General features: G+C 48.6%; 1 protein-coding gene across 1 annotated transcript; it reads right to left on the reverse strand.

Moving 5' to 3' along the window:
• Window positions 1-1,043: 1,043 nt before the first annotated feature.
• On the reverse strand, window positions 1,044-17,147 carry LOC143773841 (uncharacterized). The gene is made up of 4 exons (XM_077261175.1): window positions 17,030-17,147; window positions 6,129-6,324; window positions 5,813-5,975; window positions 1,044-4,163 (listed from the first exon to the last, which is right to left on the reverse strand). Exons 1-4 carry the CDS (start codon window positions 17,045-17,047, stop codon window positions 3,722-3,724), a joined length of 819 nt encoding a protein of 272 aa, XP_077117290.1. The 5' UTR covers window positions 17,048-17,147; the 3' UTR covers window positions 1,044-3,721.
• Between the last annotated feature and the right edge of the window lie 4,607 nt (window positions 17,148-21,754).

Here is a 21,754-nt window from a genome sequence, read left to right on the forward strand (position 1 = left end):
ACAAAATCGAAACGGGAGAAAAACAGCGACCATCGAGCCTGTCTAGGATTCAACCGCTTGGCAGACTCGAGATAAGTCAGATTCTTGTGATCCGTCAAGACCACCACGCGGTGCTTGGCTCTCTCAAGCCAATGTCGCCACTCCTCGAATGCCCACTTCATAGCCAGCAGCTCCCGGTTGCCAACATCATAATTACGCTCAGCAGGCGAAAACTTTCTAGAAAAGAAGGCACATGGCTTCATCACAGAGCCATCAGAACTTCTTTGAGACAAAACAGCCCCTGCTCCAATCTCAGAAGCATCAACCTCGACCTGAAAAGGGAGCGAAACATCTGGCTGACGCAACACAGGGGCCGAAAAAAAACGACGTTTCAGCTCCTGAAAAGCCTCAACGGCCGCAGAGGACCAATTCACCACATCAGCACCTTTCTATGTCAGATCAGTCAAAGGTTTAACCACACTAGAAAAATTAGCGATGAAGCGACGGTAAAAATTAGCAAAGCCCAGGAATTTCTGAAGACTCTTCACAGATGTAGGTTGAGTCCAATCATGAATGGCCTGAACTTTAACAGGATCCATCTCAATAGTAGAAGGGGAAAAAATGAAGCCCAAAAAGGAAACCTTCTGAACTCCGAAGAGACATTTAGACCCCTTCACAAACAAGGAATTAGCACGAAGGACCTGGAATACCATTCTGACCTGCTTCACATGAGACTCCCAATCATCCGAAAAGACCAAAATATCATCCAAATATACAATCATGAATCTATCCAGATACTTTCGGAAGATGTCATGCATAAAGGACTGAAACACAGATGGAGCATTAGAAAGCCCGAATGGCATCACCAGGTACTCAAAATGGCCCTCGGGCGTATTAAATGCTGTTTTCCATTCATCGCCCTGTTTAATACGCACAAGGTTATACGCCCCTCGAAGATCTATCTTGGTGAACCAACTAGCCCCCTTAATCCAAGCAAACAAATCAGACAGCAGAGGCAAAGGGTACTGAAATTTGACCGTGATTTTATTGAGAAGGCGGTAATTTATACAGGGTCTCAGAGAACCATCCTTCTTGGCCACAAAAAAGAACCCTGCTCCCAATAGTGATGAAGACGGGCGAATATGCCCTTTCTCCAAGGACTCCTTTATATAACTCCGCATAGCGGTGTGTTCTGGCACAGATAAATTGAAAAGTCGGCCCTTAGGAAACTTACTACCAGGAATCAAATTTATAGCACAATCACAATCCCTATTAGGGGGTAGGACACTGGATTTGGGCTCATCAAATACATCCTGGTAATCCGACAGAAACTCAGGGACTTCAGAAGGAGTGGAAGAAGAAATTGACACCAACGGAACATCGCCATGTACCCCTTGACAACCCCAACTAGACACAGACATTGATTTCCAGTCCAATACTGGATTATGAACCTGTAGCCATGGCAAACCCAACACGACCACATCATGCAAATTATGCAACACCAAAAAGCGAATATCTTCCTGATGTGCAGGAGCCATGCACATGGTCAACTGAGTCCAGTACTGAGGTTTATTCTTGGCCAAAGGCGTAGCATCAATTCCCCTTAATGGAATAGGATACTGTAAAGGCTCCAAGAAAAAACCACAGCGCCTGGCAAACTCCAAGTCCATCAAATTCAGGGCAGCGCCCGAATCCACAAATGCCATAACTGAGTAGGACGACAATGAGCAAATCAGAGTAACAGACAAAAGAAATTTAGGCTGTACAGTACCAATGGTGACAGACCTAGCGAACCGCTTAGTGCACTTAGGACAATCAGAGATAGCATGAGTGGGGTCACCACAGTAGAAACACAGCCCATTCTGACATCTGTGTTCCTGCCGTTCAGTTTTGGTCAAAGTTCTATCACATTGCATAAGCTCAGGCCTCTGCTCAGAGGACACCGCCAGATGGTGCACAACCTTGCGCTCGCGCAAACGCCGATCAATTTGAATGGCCAAGGACATTGACTCATTCAGACCAGCAGGCGTGGGAAACCCCACCATAACATCCTGAAGGCCCTCAGAAAGACCCTTTCTAAAAATTGCTGCCAGGGCACACTCATTCCATTGAGTAAGCACAGACCATTTTCTAAACTTCTGACAATATACCTCCGCTTCATCCTGACCCTGACATAGAGCCAGCAAGATTTTCTCTGCCTGATCCACTGAATTCGGTTCGTCATAAAGCAATCCAAGCGCCAGAAAAAACGCATCTACATTAAGCAATGCAGGATCTCCTGGCGCAAGGGAGAATGCCCAGTCTTGAGGGTCGCCACGCAACAAAGAAATAATAATTTTTACTTGCTGAATGGGGTCACCAGAGGAGCGGGGTTTCAAAGCAAGAAACAGTCTACAATTATTTTTGAAATTCAGAAACTTAGATCTATCCCCAGAAAACAAATCAGGAATTGGAATTCTAGGCTCTAACATTGGATTCTGAACTACATAATCTTGAATGCTTTGTACCCTTGCAGTGAGCTGATCCACACAGGAGGACAGACCTTGAATATCCATATCTACACCTGAGTCCTGAACCACCCAGAGGTTAAGGGGAAAAGAGAGACAAAACACACTGCAAAGGAAAAAAAATGGGTTCAGAACTTCTCTTATCCCTCTTTTGAGATGCATTAACACTTTGTAGGCCAGCTGTACTGTTATGGACCTGGTGGTTAGGAGCACCCGGAATGACCTGATGAGTAAACTAGTAATCGGGACAAGCTCTGGGGAGTGGGAACTCTGCTGACCGCAAACCCTACTCCTGTCACACACACTAGTAATAGCCGTGGAGCGTACCTAACTCTCCCTAGACGCCTCTTCACAGCCTAAGAGCTAACTACCCCTAAAGATAGAAATAGAAGCCTAACCTTGCCTCAGAGAAATTCCCCAAAGGAAAAGGCAGCCCCCCACATATATTGACTGTGAGTCAAGAGGAAAGTTACAAACACAGGAATGAAACAGGTTTTAGCAAAGGAGGCCAGACTTCACTAAATAGTCAGAGGATAGAAAAGGGAACTATGCGGTCAGCACAAAAACTACAAAAACCACGCAGAGTATGCAAAAAGCCCCCCACACCGACTCACGGTGTGGAGGTGCAACTCTGCACCCCCAGAGCTTCCAGCTAGCAAGGGAATATCATGATAGCAAGCTGGACTAGAATTTAGCAGTACTAAGAAATATATTCAGGAAGCAGTAACAACAAATGAACTAGCAAGAACTTAGCTTCTGCTGGAATAGACAGGTCCTCAGAGAAGTCCAAGAGAGATCTGAACCAATACTGAGACATTGACAGCTGGCATGAAGTAACGATCTGAGTGAAGTTAAATAGGGAAGCAAGCATAGCAATAAACGAGGGCAGCTGAGACAGCCAACCTCAGTGACCAGCAGTTCCGCTCAAAGCCACCAGAGGGGGTCCAAGAGCAGAACTAACCAAAGTACCATTCATGACCACAGGAGGGAGTCCGAGAATGGAATTCACAACAGGCTTCCCCAGCAGGACGGGTACGGGAGGTTGAGGGCCTAGCAGGAGCAGGACTCGGCGGCTCGATGTGATGGTGTCTGTGGTGGCGTCCCTCGGCACGTGGACCTCGGTGGAGTGGCTGGAGTGGCTCTGCAGCAGGAGTCGGAGTCATGCTAGCCAGCGATGGTACTACGGGCATTGTAGTCGCTGACTGCATGATCCGAGCCTGCTGCAGAGCCCTCACTTAGGCAGTGTTGCTGGCCTGCATCACCGAAATCTGGAGTTCCGGCATAAGGTGTTCCACCATGCCCTTCGCAATGGCACTAAAAAAATGTTTTGCCGGCCTCGAGAGCTCGGATTCCATTGTTTCAAGGCGCCGGTCGATATTGGACAGAACAGTGTCCATTCTATCGCCCAGCGCCTTGAAACAATTCTGGAAGACCGTGCCCAAATGCAAAAATTCGGGCATTAGCGGCCTGTCCGAGGCCCGCTGACGCTGGCGGGAATAGCCAAACGAAGGAGCGACAGAGGCCTCGGCCAGGGGAACACCTGATGGACCGGCTGCCGGTTCACCAGAAAGTGGTACAAGCCAGCTCTCGCTGTGGGATGGCTGTGACGGGTCAGATGGCGATTCACGAAGGACTGCTCCAGATGGGCGAACAGGCTCGAGGGTGCTGCTGTGTGTTCTGTGAAAAGATAAGGGAAACATTAAGGTACCTTCACACTGAACAACTTAACAACGATAACGATAGCGATCCGTGACGTTGCAGCGTCCTGGATAGCGATATCGTTGTGTTTGACACGCAGCAGCGATTTGGATCCTGCTGTGATATCGCTGGTCGGAGCTAGAAGTCCAGAACTTTATTTGGTCGTAAGATCGGCGTGTATCGTTGTGTTTGACAGCAAAAGCAACGATGCCAGCAATGTTTTACAATGGTAACCAGGGTAAATATCGGGTTACTAAGCGCAGGGCCGCGCTTAGTAACCCGATATTTACCCTGGTTACCATTGTAAAAGTAAAAAAAAAAACAGTACATACTCACCTTCTTATGTCTGTCACGTCCGCCGGCGTCCGCGCTGCTGCTCAGAGCTTCCTGCACTGAATGTGTCAGTGCCGGCCGTAAAGCAGAGCACAGCGGTGACGTCACTGATCTGCTTTAGGGCCGGCGCTTACACAGTGCAGGAAAGCGGACGCCGTGGGACGCAACAGACACCGGAATGTAAGTATGCAGTGTTTGTTTTTATTTACATTTACACTGATAACCAGGGTAAACATCGGGTTACTAAGCGCGGCCCTGCGCTTAGTAACCCAATGTTTACCCTGGTTACCCGGGGACTTCGGCATCGTTGGTCGCTGGAGAGCTGTCTATGTGACAGCTCTCCAGCGACCACACAACGACGAAACAGCGACGCTGCAGCGATCGGCATCGTTGTCTATATCGCTGCAGCGTTGCTTAATGTGACGGTACCTTTAGTCTTCAAAAAATCACATACGCCAACTCCTGTAATAATAAAGTTAACATTACATCACACAACAATAGATTACAATCCTCTGTCTCTCAGTCTGTCTGGCCTTTAAACAATCGCTGATTGTTATCGCCAGCTGCCTGTTATGGCTGACGGGACCAATCATCGACGGGCCTACTGCAGAAGAAAATGAGCGCTCCTTCCCGCTGCCAAAGCCTTTTGCCCGCATACTCAACACTGTCATCGGCAAACACACGGCTGGCGTTAATTTTTTTTTTGTAAAAAAAACATTGGTGTCATAAACTCTTTAGTATTGACGCTGCCTATGCCGCATCAATATTAAACAATTTAAAGTTACAAACTTGATTAGAAAAAAAAAAACCCAGCTATGCTTGACCTAGAGTGGCTTTTCAGACGACTGCCATTTTTGACGCTGATCGCAGGAACTGCCATGACGTTAGGGTCATGTGATCGAGACGTCATCACAATTCCTGCGATCAGACCTACCCTGGCTCGGAATGGAACCTGTCATGGACTACAAGGACTCACGCGGTTAACAAAAAAAATAACAAAAATGGATGGGCAATATACCATCCCACTAGGGAAAAAGTAACGTGGATGGCCAATATACTACGCTGACTACGTGGATGGCCAATACACTATGTGCCTGGGCAATATACTATGTGGATACGTGGCTAGAACATGTACTATGTGGCTGCGCAATTAGTGGCCTGGCAATATACTATGTGGATGCGCAATGTAATACGTGGCTGGGCAATGTACGATGTGGCTGTGCAATATGCTATGTGGCTGGGCAATATGGTATGTGGACATGCATATTGTGCAGTACCGGATGTTAAATACTTACTGTCGGCGGCCAAGGATCGGTCTCAGGAACTGCAACGCCCTATTGTACTTGTAGGTCGCAGACCTGGCCGCAGCAGCACCACTGCGAGCTTTCTTCTCCTGATTACGTAGGCCCTTATTGAAACGGTCCTTCATGGATCGCCATCTGGTCTTCAACTTTTTGACTGTGAATGCAAACAACAAAAATGGTTACATATTTTGCATTTCAAAATGATAACACAACCGTGTGCGATGCAAAGTTGAAGGCGTTGATCGCATCACACACGGTTGTGTTATCCTGGCCTGATGGGTCATAGCGGCGTATCAGCAATACTCACCAAAGTTGTCTTTGTCCGTGGATGAAGCGCTGTCAAAGCCATCCCACAGCGTTTTTGCCACCTCAACCCACATCCGCCTCAACACCACCTGGTCCGCGTGCCGGGGGTCACGGCTGTCCCACAACGGGCCACGCTCCTGTATGCTTGATATTAGGAGGTCCACATTGATACTCTCCTCGCGGTCCCGTTGTGAAACCTAGAATAATAGAAAAACATTAAGGTTATGAAGATTTGAAAAAATTACACACAAAAAAAAAGATATTAACAATAGCCAAAGAAATAGCAAACTAGTGTTAAACGCCATACTTTACAATTACAACAAGACATGATCCAAAACAACACCATCTTGTGACATAGAACCACAGAAATACATCAGAAACAGATAATAAAAACCATTCTATATAAAGCAATAAACATTATGGTACAACCGCTGTTAAAATATACAGCAACCCAATACAAGATAAACCACAGTCAAATACAAAAAACCCATGAAAAAGAAAAAATAACAGGCCCCCCCCAAAAAAACCAATACATTATCCATACTCCATACTTTACAATCCAAACAGTCAAAGAAGGAGATATATGCCATACGGTTACAAACGCCGGAAATACATCAGAAACAGATAAAAAAAAATTAATAAAATATATAAAAACATAAAAATACAATGGAAAATAAAATGGCATATAGCAGCACGGAACAACCCAATCCAAATTTCCTGAAACATCATAAATGTAGCCCCCCCACCACCAAGAAAAGACACTCAGGAAAAAAAAAAAAAATACGGTAAAGAAAAGGCAATCCCAACAGCATACAATAAATAATAAGTTTTACAATAAAACACAGCAAGACATGAGCCAAGAAAACGCCATACGGTTACCCCAAGAAATAGAAACCAGAATAAAAAGACATACACCAGAAATTTAACAAGAAAAAATCCTTAAAAAAAAAAGAAATTGAACAACCGCATGACACCAGAACAACCCAAAATCCATTAAAACCAATCCAAAAACCAGCAAGGCCGGAGACAAGAAACGCCATCATGTAACGCCAGAAATACATCAGAACCAGATTTAAAACCACAAATTTTCACTAAAAACCCACAGTGGCATAACCGTACAATAGCACAGACCAAACATTGCACAAATTGCATTCAAAATCAAGAAATAAAACACAGAAGAAAAATGCAATGAGAAATTATATACTTACAGGTTTTGAAAGCAGATTGCTCGTCTCTGTAGCCTTGTGTCTTAATGCCAAGTGAAAGACAATGCCAACCCCTTTTTTTTATATTAGAATAGAACTAGGCAACATATTATCTGGGAGATTAAAGCACTGAATCGTGCCAGAAAAACCCAAAGTCCCAAGGACAAAAAAACTCCATAAGAACCTTAGAAAAAAGGAGTAAACCGGAGCAAACAAATATTATAAATATAATTTATTGATTATACAAAAGTTGGTGCATAAATATATAATAACAGTACAGAAAGGATGGTAAGAGTAGAGTGAGTCCCTACCGGTACAAAACACCACCTCAATAAGAATACAAATATAACATAGCCAGTAGTACTAGGAAGGCAGCCACCCATGTGTGTGAGGTTAACCCCTGGAGACACAAATTTATCCCCCACAATGTAAATACCGGCAACCAAACAGGCGCTTACCAAGAAGATACGGAGGTGGTGTATACCGGGCAGGATTCAGTCCAATAGGACCCCCGACGCGCGTTTCGCCAGCGCGGGTGCTTTAGCTTTCTCAAGGGGAATGTACCAGACCAATACAGGACCTCTCAAATAGTGCCGAATCTATATCACGTGAGTAATCACGTGTAAAACTTCTACCAATAGTAGCTACCCCACGTCCGGAACGGCGTCAAGCGTCGCTGAGACGCAGTGGGGAGAGGAGGTCCCACCGCGCCTGCGCGAGGCAGAGAGACGCCGTCCGGACTGGGAACCAAGGCAACCAGAAGCCACGCATGCGCACCCAGGCTAGTATACTTACGGCGTAATCAAACATAAGTACCTGACTGCAAGCCGCGGTGTGCAGGGAATCTGTCAGCAGCAAACCCTGGTACATATACATGTATATAAGCAAGAGTGCCACAAGTTAACCGGGTAATTACCGTGAACAGGATACCACGATGTAACGATCGGCTTAATAAGCAGAAAAGCACAAAGAGAAAAAGGGGGGGGGGGGGTAGAAAAAAGGGGGGCTGCACTATGTCACATATGTCTGAGGAACCCATCGACGGAAAAAACATACCATGTATATATACACACATTTGCAAAGTAAACAGGCATATCTATTGCCAACAGTATGCAAATTAGGCAAATAATTGCCGTAAATGGAGTACACTGTATATATAACATTCGGCTAACAAAGTAGCCTGTAGGGTATTTCAAAGCTGCAGCCAAAGTGGTCCATATGAGAAGTCCAAGATGGGTCGGGGTACATCAGATGCACAGTATACAAACTAAAAATAATAGAAAAAGAAAATAATCAATAAAAACACAATGAAAATGAACAGAAAATCCCACCAAGGGATCCACTCAGTTAGGGGCCAGGAGGATGCACGGGTACAGAAATCACATAATGATATAATAGATCAAAAATAAATAAAGAGCAAGGGTTGGAAATTAAAGATTAAAAGGGTCCACAGTTTATCCCAAAAAGGAGGAGAAACTAAGGGATTCATTGAGTCCACTTGGGGTCAGAGTGTTGAGGCGCACAATCCAAGCAGCCTCTCGCTGTGCCAATGCCTTTTTATAATTACCACCTCTGACCCCAAGATGGACACAATCGATGCCCCTGACCTGAAGAGTCCCCACGTCACAATTATGGAATTTTTTAAAATGACGGGGGAGTGTCTTCAGGTCAGATTCATCGGTGGCTGTGCGTGCGGCTTGGATGTCTCTGACGTGTTCCCGGACACGTATCCGAAGCTCCCTGGACGTAAGTCCTATGTAGATCAGAGAGCATCCACATGTAGCATAATATATGACATTAGACGTACCACATGTAATGTGTTGTCTAATGTCATATATCTTGGAACCATCAGAGGATTTAAAAGTCGAAATCCGTATTATGTTAGTGCAAGCTACGCAGTGGCCACACTTGAATGAGCCTAGTACTGGGCCCCTAGAGCTGAATGGGTTAGCCACAGGAGGGACATAATGGCTCCTCACCAATAGGTTACCCAAATTGGGAGATCTCCTGGCGGTCATTGATGGAAAATCGCCCAAAACTGAGGTGAGTGCGGGCTCTGTTAGTAAGACCGGCCAGTGCTTTTTCAATATCTCCCGCATATGTAGCCACTCATGGTTATATGTGGTTATAAACCGGACCTTGTCACCATCTGTTTGCGTTCTTTGTCTGTTGATCTTTGGATATAATAGATCCCTCCGTGGTGTCCTCCTAGCCCTTTCAAACCCCTGCCTAATAGTCCTACGGCTGTTTCCACGGGACTCAAAGCGTCCCCTAAGGTCCTCCGCCTGTGCGAGGAATTTATCAGTGGAGCAGATCCGCCTCATCCTCAGGAACTGTCCGACCGGGACGGCCCTAATTGTGCTATAGTTGTGGGATGAGCCAGCATGTAGCAAGGCATTGACAGATGTCGACTTCCGGTAAACGTCTGTCTGAATCAGACGGGCGTTGTCAACCTCAAAAGTGACGTCCGGAACGGCCGTGGGGCGGGGCGCCATGGCTGCGCATGCGCCGTTATTATGGCTACTATTGGTAGAAGTTTTACACGTGATTACTCACGTGATATAGATTCGGCACTATTTGAGAGGTCCTGTATTGGTCTGGTACATTCCCCTTGAGAAAGCTAAAGCACCCGCGCTGGCGAAACGCGCGTCGGGGGTCCTATGGGACTGAATCCTGCCCGGTATACACCACCTCCGTATCTTCTTGGTAAGCGCCTGTTTGGTTGCCGGTATTTACATTGTGGGGGATAAATTTGTGTCTCCCAGGGTTAACCTCACACACATGGGTGGCTGCCTTCCTAGTACTACTGGCTATGTTATATTTGTATTCTTATTGAGGTGGTGTTTTGTACCGGTAGGGACTCACTCTACTCTTACCATCCTTTCTGTACTGTTATTATATATTTATGCACCAACTTTTGTATAATCAATAAATTATATTTATAATATTTGTTTGCTCCGGTTTACTCCTTTTTTCTAAGGTTCTTATGGAGTTTTTTTGTCATTGGGACTTTGGGTTTTTCTGGCACGATTCAGTGCTTTAATCTCCCAGATAATATGTTGCCTAGTTCTATTCTAATTTATGTTTCTGTGTTTATCACAGTTTTTTGCAGGCTTATGATGGATTTCCGGGCGCGGGATTCCACTTGGCGCGCCCAAATTAATGACACTTTTAAGGATGGTCTGAATGGGGGCCCGGATGGGCTGGGCAGGGACCTACAGGAGACGATTGCACAATTTAAAGAGCTTCTGCGAAGAAGAACAAGGGTTTGGTGGAACCACGCTTACCTCGAAAAATACCTAGAAGGGGGTTTAATACCACGTGGCTTAAGAGTCCAAGTATTTCCATCATTTCCCATTATGGACGATGAATTTAAAAATAAGTGGGAGGAGTTATCCACAAACTGTGCTCTGGGTTTTATCACCTTATTGAAAGGTCTAGATCTGCAGAAGCTTAATGATATAGAGAAAGAAATCGAAGGGGTACAACAAGTGTTGCAAAGAGACATGTCTGGAGAGGCTATTAAAAAACTTAATGATGAGGTGGATGTGGATCTACAAAAATGGGTCAATGATATACAAAATTCAAAAGCAAGAAAATTCAAACGTGATGTTCACGACAAACAGATCGGTAATGTGTATAGATGGCGTAGTTCTAATGATCGTGCATGCCCTCGTCTTAGGAATTATTCCACTTCTCTATCCAGATCCAGATCCACTGCCTCCAATATCCCATCAGATGACAATATGTCTTATCCTGAGCCTTCCAGAAATCAATCTGGGCCCAAGCTACAATCTAATAAAATTGTGACACGACAGGCCTCTAAAACCAAGAATCCATCGGGCAAACAACAAGGGGCTGGTAGTAGCAGCAACCTTCAGGTACTAAATTTGTCCACACGTACCTTTTCTAAAGATCAAATTGAGGTACTTAGTAGAGGCCTGAGTTTCTCTCCGACTAACCCCTTTGATTTCTTTGTAGCTTTGAAGGATCTTCATTTGTTTTCCCGGAAGCTAGTCCTAAAAAAATTGCACTCTAAGAACTACTCACCTCAGGGGTCTGCGACTCGGATGGAGATGGAGGCTTTACAGGCATTGGAGGAACTCTTGGAGGAGCAGACCATCGCACCCCAAGGTAGGTTCCCACCTGCCATCATGCCCAGATCGACGAGGTTCCCCCCCTTGGCGTTATGTCCAGCGGTAGAGATATTTACACGTTTAGTCACCGAGGATCTAAAACAGCTTTCCTCGAGACGGAGGTTTGATAACCTTACGTTTAAACAAAGAGTGGCTATTAATGAGTTAAAATCCTATAAAGACGTGGTATTTAAGCCCGCGGACAAGGGGGGGAACATCGTCGTCTGGCCATGTGACAAATATGAGAGGGAGGTCTTCCGCCAATAAAGGGATTCCTCCACTTATACTAAATTATCATATAATCCAATGGCCTCCTTCTCCTCCAAGTTGCAGATTATCCTTGGGAGGGCGCTGGAGGATGGGATCATAGACAAGAAAGTGTTGGAAGGACTCACGGTTAGATCACCAAGGACACCGACCTTTTATCTTTTACCTAAAGTCCACAAGGATCCCGTCAACCCACCGGGGCGTCCGATTGTGTCAGGCATTGACGGCTTGTGTGACCCAGTGTGTAAATTCATAGATTTTTTCTTAAAACCACTAGTGGAGGTCCTGCCGTCGTACATCAGAGACACAACGAACGTCCTATCACGTGTTGACGGGGTCCTTGTCGACCCCGGTGTCCTTTTGGTGACCGCCGACGTCCAAACACTTTATACATGTATTGACCATGAGCACGGTTTGTCGGCTGTCCGCCTTTTCCTCGGGGCCTCCGACCTGGGCGGCCCTATGTGCGACTTAGTCCTCAGTTTGCTGCGCTTTGCCCTCACCCACAACTTTTTCGTCTTTAAAGATAATTACTATCTACAGAGGCGCGGCACAGCCATGGGCACGGCCTGCGCGCCCTCGTACACCAATCTCTTCCTGGGAGCATGGGAGAGATCGATTTTTGGCGACGGGGGCGCGCGGTCCGTGGACCATGTGCTGTGCTGGATGCGCTATATAGACGACGTTCTCTTTCTGTGGGGGGGGGGGACGGCGCAGCAGCTGGGGGAATTTATGAGCCGGCTGAATGACAATGAGTTGAATATAAAGCTTACATATCATTTTCACCATCAACGTATCGACTTCCTGGACGTCACTTTTGAGGTTGACAACGCCCGTCTGATTCAGACAGACGTTTACCGGAAGTCGACATCTGTCAATGCCTTGCTACATGCTGGCTCATCCCACAACTATAGCACAATTAGGGCCGTCGCGGTCGGACAGTTCCTGAGGATGAGGCGCATCTGCTCCACTGATAACAAATTCCTCGCACAGGCGGAGGACCTTAGGGGACGCTTTGAGTCCCGTGGATACAGCCGTAGGACTATTAGGCAGGGGTTTGAAAGGGCTAGGACACCACGGAGGGATCTATTATATCCAAAGATCAACAGACAATGAACGCAAACAGATGGTGACAAGGTCCGGTTTATAACCACATATAACCACGAGTGGCTACATATGCGGGAGATATTGAAAAAACACTGGCCGGTCTTACTAACAGAACCCGCACTCACCTCAGTTTTGGGCGATTTTCCATCAATGACCGCCAGGAGATCTCCCAATTTGGGTAACCTATTGGTGAGGAGCCATTATGTCCCTCCTGTGGCTAACCCATTCAGCTCTAGGGGCCCAGTACTAGGCTCATTCAAGTGTGGCCACTGCGTAGCTTGCACTAGCATAATACAGATTTCGACTTTTAAATCCTCTGATGGTTCCAAGATATATGACATTAGACAACACATTACATGTGGTACGTCTAATGTCATATATTATGCTACATGTGGATGCTCTCTGATCTACGTAGGACTTACGTCCAGGGAGCTTCGGATACGTGTCCGGGAACACGTCAGAGACATCCAAGCCGCACGCACAGCCACCGATGAATCTGACCTGAAGACACTCCCCCGTCATTTTAAAAAATTCCATAATTGTGACGCGGGGACTCTTCAGGTCAGGGGCATCGATTGTGTCCATCTTGGGGTCAGAGGTGGTAATTATAAAAAGGCATTGGCACAGCGAGAGGCTGCTTGGATTGTGCGCCTCAACACTCTGACCCCAAGTGGACTCAATGAATCCCTTAGTTTCTCCTCCTTTTTGGGATAAACTGTGGACCCTTTTAATCTTTAATTTCCAACCCTTGCTCTTTATTTATTTTTGATCTATTATATCATTATGTGATTTCTGTACCCGTGCATCCTCCTGGCCCCTAACTGAGTGGATCCCTTGGTGGGATTTTCTGTTCATTTTTATTGTGTTTTTATTGATTATTTTCTTTTTCTATTATTTTTAGTTTGTATACTGTGCATCTGATGTACCCTGACCCATCTTGGACTTCTCATATGGACCACTTTGGCTGCAGCTTTGAAATACCCTACAGGCTACTTTGTTAGCCGAATGTTATATATACAGTGTACTCCATTTACGGCAATTATTTGCCTAATTTGCATACTGTTGGCAATAGATATGCCTGTTTACTTTGCAAATGTGTGTATATATACATGGTATGTTTTTTCCGTCGATGGGTTCCTCAGGCATATGTGACATAGTGCAGCCCCCCTTTTTTCTACCCCCCCCCCCCTTTTTCTCTTTGTGCTTTTCTGCTTATTAAGCCGATCGTTACATCGTGGTATCCTGTTCACGGTAATTACCCGGTTAACTTGTGGCACTCTTGCTTATATACATGTATATGTACCAGGGTTTGCTGCTGACAGATTCCCTGCACACCGCGGCTTGCAGTCAGGTACTTATGTTTGATTACGCCGTAAGTATACTAGCCTGGGTGCGCATGCGTGGCTTCTGGTTGCCTTGGTTCCCAGTCCGGACGGCGTCTCTCTGCCTCGCGCAGGCGCGGTGGGACCTCCTCTCCCCACTGCGTCTCAGCGACGCTTGACGCCGTTCCGGACGTGGGGCGGGGCGCCATGGCTGCGCATGCGCCGTTATTATGGCTACTATTGGTAGAAGTTTTACACGTGATTACTCACGTGATATAGATTCGGCACTATTTGAGAGGTCCTGTATTGGTCTGGTACATTCCCCTTGAGAAAGCTAAAGCACCCGCGCTGGCGAAACGCGCGTCGGGGGTCCTATTGGACTGAATCCTGCCCGGTATACACCACCTCTGTATCTTCTTGGTAAGCGCCTGTTTGGTTGCCGGTATTTACATTGTGGGGGATAAATTTGTGTCTCCCAGGGTTAACCTCACACACATGGGTGGCTGCCTTCCTAGTACTACTGGCTATGTTATATTTGTATTCTTATTGAGGTGGTGTTTTGTACCGGTAAGGACTCACTCTACTCTTACCATCCTTTCTGTACTGTTATTATATATTTATGCACCAACTTTTGTATAATCAATAAATTATATTTATAATATTTTGTTTGCTCCAGTTTACCCTTTTATATATATATATATATATATATATATATATATATATATATATATATAGTGACTTTTGTCAGTGTCTAGACACCGTCTAGACACTTTTCCTATTTTTAAATTAAAAAACGCATGCGTCGTACAACGCACTGCGATGCAAGTACTTGCGTCCTCTGCGTTGTCAATACACTTCAATGGGGACGCATACACGACGCATGCGTTTTTTAAAATGTAGACAACGCTGAAAAAATGCAACATGTTGCGTTTGCCACGCCCTGCCAGGTGCGCCCAAACGACGCATGCGTTGCAAAACGCAACACAACGCATGACAACGCATGTCCATGCGGCCCCAATGTTAAATATAGGGCCGCACGACGCATGCGTTGTTTTGCGGCGACAACGCTGCGTCCAAAGACGCGAATGTGATCGTAGCCTAAAAAGGACTGCTGCACACAAGAGTGTGGATAAAGAAACAAGAGAACTTTGCAGAAAGGAGCAACAGGATTTTTGCTTTTAAAAAAGCTGTTGGTTTGCACAGCGGCGTACAAACAGCAATGCACCTATCATGGAGCCTTATAAGGCAGCCCAATAAGCTACACAGCTGATACACAAAAATATACCCTCCACTGTCCCTGCAACAAAAAGGTGGTGTTGGACAGTGGAAATCGCTATAGCACAAGCAGTTTGGGGGTTAATTTTCCCTCCCTAACTATATCCCTGCTTCTGATGAAGCTGCAGCAACCTCTCCCTAAGCTCAGATCGGCAGCATTAAGATGGTGGTCGGTGTGCATGCCCCTTTATAGCCCCTGTGATGCCGCAGAAAGCAAGCCAATCACTGTCATGCCCTTCTCTAAGATGGTGGGGACCGAGACCTATGTCATCACGCTGCCCACACTCTGCGTCCTCCTTCATTGGCTGAGAAATGGCGCTGAAAGTGTCATATGAAACGCGACTTTGGTGCGAAGATCGCCGACCGCATGGCCAATCGATCCCGACTTTGCCAAAAGTCGGCGACTTTTGAAATTGTCCGATCCGTTTCGCTCAACCCTAGTAGACAACAATGACTGATTGCTGGTGTACTAATGTCAATTAATAGTGACTTATGTACCTGAACTACCCACATTTATTTGTTATGTAATGTTGGTATACTTGTGCAAGATTTGTGTCCCAATATTTTATATACTGCTGTTTGCATTGCTGCTGTAATAACGTAATTTCCCCCGGGGTCCATAAAGCGTATCGTATTGTATGTCTCTCCACACTGCCTCAATGTCTCTCCACTCTGGCCCCATAGTACCCTATGTCTATCCATACTGCCCCCATGTCTCTAAGGGTATGTGTCCACGTTCAGGATTGCATCAGGATTTGGTCAGGATTTTTCATCAGTATTTGTAAGCCAAAACCAGGATTGGGTGATAAATGCAAAAGTGGAGCATATGTTTCTATTATACTTTTCCTCTAATTGTTCCACTCCTGGTTTTGGCTTACAAATACTGATGGAAAATCCTGACCAAATCCTGATGCAATCCTGAACGTGGACACATACCCTAAGGTTTTCCCCATGGTGCGGCTTTAGAAAAAAAAAGTAAAGAAAAAAGTAAGTTTCTCCTTACCCGACCGAAGTGCAGTGGTGTCCTCTCCCCTATTCATATGCGGAGCTGATGTGCAGGAGTACTGTAGTGATGTCATACATCGGTGACCTGTGTTCTGATGTCAGCTGCTGGCCTGGGATTGGCTGGCAGCTTTTAACTGTGACTGTGCGAGGTTTCCCGCACTGCAATACAGATTTTACCATCTGAGGCTGCAAGTCCAGTTACTGTGCCGGCAGAACTATGCCACTGGGGCCCAGTAAGCAGAAGAGAGGGAGCCGGGCCCAGGACCCTTCTGCTCACCTGGCCCCCATACGCCAGGATTGGCAGTTAGGCCCTAATGAGGGAACTGAGCATCCGGCTTGGAATGTCACATCGCCTCTTTGCATATATAATGCACATTTTTCATTCTATTTTTGTGTTAATACATTATTTATTTTACAGTTCTCTTTTGGATAAAGTTGAACGGTGACAATCCCCATTGATATCACATTGCATTGTCTTTCCTTGATATTGCAGAGGAGCCGTGTTCACACTAATAACATCCAGTCCTGTCCACAAGTGTTCACATATGTTACACCTTTGAATACCACCGTGATTGTTCCACCCACCATTCTCTGCTTTATCATATGATTAGATATATCCCATTCTCTCACAGCACACACCGCTACGTCGGTTCCAAACACGCATGCACTGGCGTCACCGCTGTCATGACAACGGCACGCTACATGCGTTTGCACAACGCCGCTGTCTCAAGTGCTACTGCGCATGCGCAGGCAGATCAAGGCGGCTGTGACAAATGGAGAACCTCTCACGTGACACGGCTCCACTGATGACGCATTTCCGGTGCGACCTCTATAAATGCCTGCCACGTGCATTGTGATACCTGTCAGAAGCGCGGGAACGCTCACCTGTCCAGATCGTCAGAGCAAGGTTATGATCTGCTGCATTCTATGGCTGGGCCGGCAAAGTATGCATTTGTCTAAGGCACACCACGCATTCGCTATGGGGCCCGATGCCAGCTCCCCCCATCAACTGTGTCAGAGTTATAGATGCCGATACAGCTGAAAGCAATGGCAGAGGAGAAAGCGTCACCTGACCTCCCACTCCTAGCATTCCCCCTCTACGTTTCACGCAGCGGGCATAATGTCGTCACTTCATTACGCCCCACGCTGCTGAGGAGCAGGGGGGAGGGGAGAAATAGGTGAGAATTGTACTTAATTTATTTTTTAAACTGTGTTTACAACTGTGCCGAGGCTACGTCGTTCGTTATGTCTATATGCTGTGGTGGGCTGTGCTGTGTGTGGTGGGCTGTGCTGTGTGTGGTGGGCTGTGCTGTGTGTGGTGGGCTGTGCTGTGTGTGGTGGGCTGTGCTGTGTGTGGTGGGCTGTGTGCTGAGAATTGGGTGAGATAGGTGAGAATTGTACTTCATTTATTAAACTGTGATTACAACTCTACAGAGGCTACGTTGTTAAATATGTCTATGCGCGCCGTGGGGGCTCTGTTAAATATGTCTATGCGCGCCGTGGGGGCTCTGTTAAATATGTCTATGCGCGCCGTGGGGGCTCTGTTAAATATGTTTATGCGCACCGTGGGGTCTCTGTTAAATATGTCTATGCACGCCGTGGGGGCTCTGTTAAATATGTGTATGCGCGCTGGGGAGCTCTTGCTCTGTGTGCCGAGAATTGGGTGAGAATTGTACTTTATTAGTTTTTTAAACTGAGATTACAACTCTACCGAGGCTACGTTGTTAAATATGTCTATATGCTGTGGGGGGCTCTGTTAAATATGTCAATATGCTGTGGGGACTCCGTTAAATATGTCTATGCGCGCCGTGGGGAGCTCTGCTCTGTGTGTGCCGAGAATTGGGTGAGAATTGTACTTTATTCATTTTTAAAACTGAAATTACAACTCTACCGAGGCTACGTTGTTCAATATGTCTATATGCTGTGGGGGTTCTGTTAAATATGTCTATGTGCCGTGGGGGCTCTGTTATTTGTCTATGCGCGCCGTGAGGAGCTCTGCTCTGTGTGCACCGAGAATTGGGTGAAAACTCATTTTTTAAACTGAGATTACAACTCAGCCAAGGCTACGTTGTTCAATATGTCTATATGCTTGTGGGGAGCTCTGCACTGTATATGCTGTGGGGAGCTTTGCACATTGTGTGCTCTGTGGGCCACTGCATTCCGTGCTCTGTGGGGATCTCTACACTGTACGTTATGGGGGCCTCTGCATTGCTTGCTCTGTGGAGGGGGCCCCCTCTGCACTGCGTGCTCTGTGGAGGGGGCCCCCTCTGCACTGCGTGCTCTGTGGAGGGGGCCCCCTCTGCACTGCGTGCTCTGTGGAGGGGGCCCCCTCTGCACTGCGTGCTCTGTGGAGGGGGCCCCTCTGCACTGCGTGCTCTGTGGAGGGGGCCCCTCTGCATTGCGTGCTCTGTGGGGGGCCCCTCTGCATTGCGTGCTCTGTGGGGGGCCCCTCTGCATTGCGTGCTCTGTGGGGGGCCCCTCTGCATTGCGTGCTCTGTGTGGGAGGGCCCTCTGCATTGCGTGCTCTGTGGGGGGGGCCCTCTGAATTGCGTGCTCTGTGGGGGGGCCCCCCTCTGCATTGCGTGCTCTGTGGGGGGCCCCCCTCTGCATTGCGTGCTCTGTGGGGATCTCTACGCTATGGGGGCCTCTGCATTGCGTGCTGTGGGGGGGCCTCTGCATTGGGTGCTCTGTGTGGGGGGCCCCTCTGCATTGCGTGCTCTGTGGGGGACCCCTCTGCATTGCGTGCTCTGTGTGGGAGGGCCCTCTGCATTGCGTGCTCTATGGGGATCTCTACACTGTACGCTATGGGGGCCCCCTCTGCATTGCGTGCTCTGTGGGGGGGCCTCTGCATTGCTTGCTCTGTGTGGGGGGCCTTCTGCATTGCGTGCTTTGTGGGGGGGCCTTCTGCATTGCGTGCTCTGTGGGGGGCCCCTCTGCATTGCCTGCAGTGAGGGGGCCCTCTGCATTGCGTGCTCTATGGGGATCTCTACACTGTACGCTATGGGGGCCCCCTCTGCATTGCGTGCTCTGTGGGGGGGCCTCTGCATTGCTTGCTCTGTGTGGGGGGCCTTCTGCATTGCGTGCTCTGTGGGGGGCCCCTCTGCATTGCGTGCTCTGTGGGGGGCCCCCTCTGCATTGCGTGCTCTGTGGGGGGCCCCCTCTGCATTGCGTGCTCTGTGGGGGGCCCCCTCTGCATTGCGTGCTCTGTGGGGGGGCCTCTGCATTGCGTGCTCTGTGGGGGGGGGGGAGACGCTCTGCATTGCGTGCTCTGTGGGGGGACCCTCTTGCATTGCGTGCTTTGTGGGGGGCCCCTCTGCATTGCCTGCAGTGAGGGGGCCCTCTGCATTGCTTGCTCTGTGTGGGGGGCCTTCTGCATTGCGTGCTCTGTGGGGGGGGCTTCTGCATTGCTTGCTCTGTGTGGGGGGCCTTCTGCATTGCGTGCTTTGTGGGGGGCCCCCTCTGCATTGCGTGCTCTGTGGGGGTCCGCCTCTGCATTGCTTGCTCTGTTGGAGGGCCCTCTGCATTGCCTGCTCTGTGGGGGGCCCCCTCTGCATTGCGTGCTCTGTGGAGGGCCCTCTGCATTACTTTATTCATTTTTAAAACTGAAATTACAACTCTACCGAGGCTAAGTTCTTCAATATGTCTATATGCTGTGGGGGGCTCTGTTAAATATGTCAATATGCTGTGGGGGGCTCTGTTAAATGTCTATGCGTGCCATGGGGAGCTCTGCTCTGTGTGCGCTGAGAATTGGGTTAGAATTGTACTTCATTTTATAAACTGAGATTACAACTCTACCGAGGCTACGTTGTTCAATATGTCTATATGCTGTGCGGGTTCTGTTAAATATGTCTATGTGCCGTGGGGGCTCTGTTATTTATGTCTATGCGCGCCGTGGGGAGCTCTGCTCTGTGTGCACCGAGAATTGGGTGAAAACTCATTTTTTAAACTGAGATTACAACTCAGCCAAGGCTATGTTGTTCAATATGTCTATATGCTTGTGGGGAGCTCTGCACTGTGTATGCTGTGGGGAGCTTTGCACATTGTGTGCTCTGTGGGCCACTGCATTCCGTGCTCTGTGGGGATCTCTACACTGTACGTTATGGGGGCCTCTGCATTGCTTGCTCTGTGGAGGGGGCCCCTCTGCACTGCGTGCTCTGTGGAGGGGGCCCCTCTGCACTGCGTGCTCTGTGGAGGGGGCCCCTCTGCATTGCGTGCTCTGTGGGGGGCCCCTCTGCATTGCGTGCTCTGTGGGGGGCCCTCTGCATTGCGTGCTCTGTGGGGATCTCTACACTACGCTATGGGGGCCTCTGCATTGCGTGCTGTGGGGGGGCCTCTGCATTGGGTGCTCTGTGTGGGGGGCCCCTCTGCATTGCGTGCTCTGTGGGGGGCCCCTCTGCATTGCGTGCTCTGTGTGGGAGGGCCCTCTGCATTGCGTGCTCTGTGGGGGGGGCCCTCTGCATTGCGTGCTCTGTGGGGGGGCCCCCTCTGCATTGCGTGCTCTGTGGGGGGGCCCCTCTGCATTGCGTGCTCTGTGGGGGGGCCCCCTCTGCATTGCGTGCTCTGTGGGGGGGCCCCCTCTGCATTGCGTGCTCTGTGGGGGGGCCCCCTCTGCATTGCGTGCTCTGTGGGGGGGCCCCCTCTGCATTGCGTGCTCTGTGGGGGGGCCCCCTCTGCATTGCGTGCTTTGTGGGGGGCCCCTCTGCATTGCCTGCAGTGAGGGGCCCCCTCTGCATTGCGTGCTCTGTGGGGGGGGGGACCCTCTGCATTGCGTGCTCTGTGGGGGGGGGGACCCTCTGCATTGCGTGCTTTGTGGGGGGGCCACCTCTGCATTGCTTGCTCTGTTGGGGGGCCCCCTCTGCATTGCGTGCTCTGTGGGGGGCCCCTCTGCATTGCCTGCAGTGAGGGGGCCCTCTGCATTGCGTGCTCTATGGGGATCTCTACACTGTACGCTATGGGGGCCCCCTCTGCATTGCGTGCTCTGTGGGGGGGCCTCTGCATTGCTTGCTCTCTGTGGGGGGCCTTCTGCATTGCGTGCTCTGTGGGGGGCCCCCTCTGCATTGCGTGCTCTGTGGGGGGCCCCCTCTGCATTGCGTGCTCTGTGGGGGGGCCTCTGCATTGCGTGCTCTGTGGGGGGGGGGAGACCCTCTGCATTGCGTGCTCTGTGGGGGGACCCTCTGCATTGCGTGCTTTGTGGGGGGCCCCTCTGCATTGCCTGCAGTGAGGGGCCCCCTCTGCATTGCGTGCTCTGTGGGGGGCCCCTCTGCATTGCCTGCAGTGAGGGGGCCCTCTGCATTGCGTGCTCTATGGGGA

This window comes from Ranitomeya variabilis, chromosome 5, assembly GCF_051348905.1.
Source record: "Ranitomeya variabilis isolate aRanVar5 chromosome 5, aRanVar5.hap1, whole genome shotgun sequence".
Taxonomy (NCBI): domain Eukaryota; kingdom Metazoa; phylum Chordata; class Amphibia; order Anura; family Dendrobatidae; genus Ranitomeya; species Ranitomeya variabilis.

Coding starts and splice junctions, on each gene's coding strand:
- LOC143773841 (XM_077261175.1), bottom strand. Junction 5,976..6,128: donor CACGGACAAAGACAACTTTG/GTGAGTATTGCT, acceptor TTGCATTCACAG/TCAAAAAGTTGAAGACCAGA. Junction 4,164..5,812: donor CCGATCCTTGGCCGCCGACA/GTAAGTATTTAA, acceptor ATCTTTTCACAG/AACACACAGCAGCACCCTCG.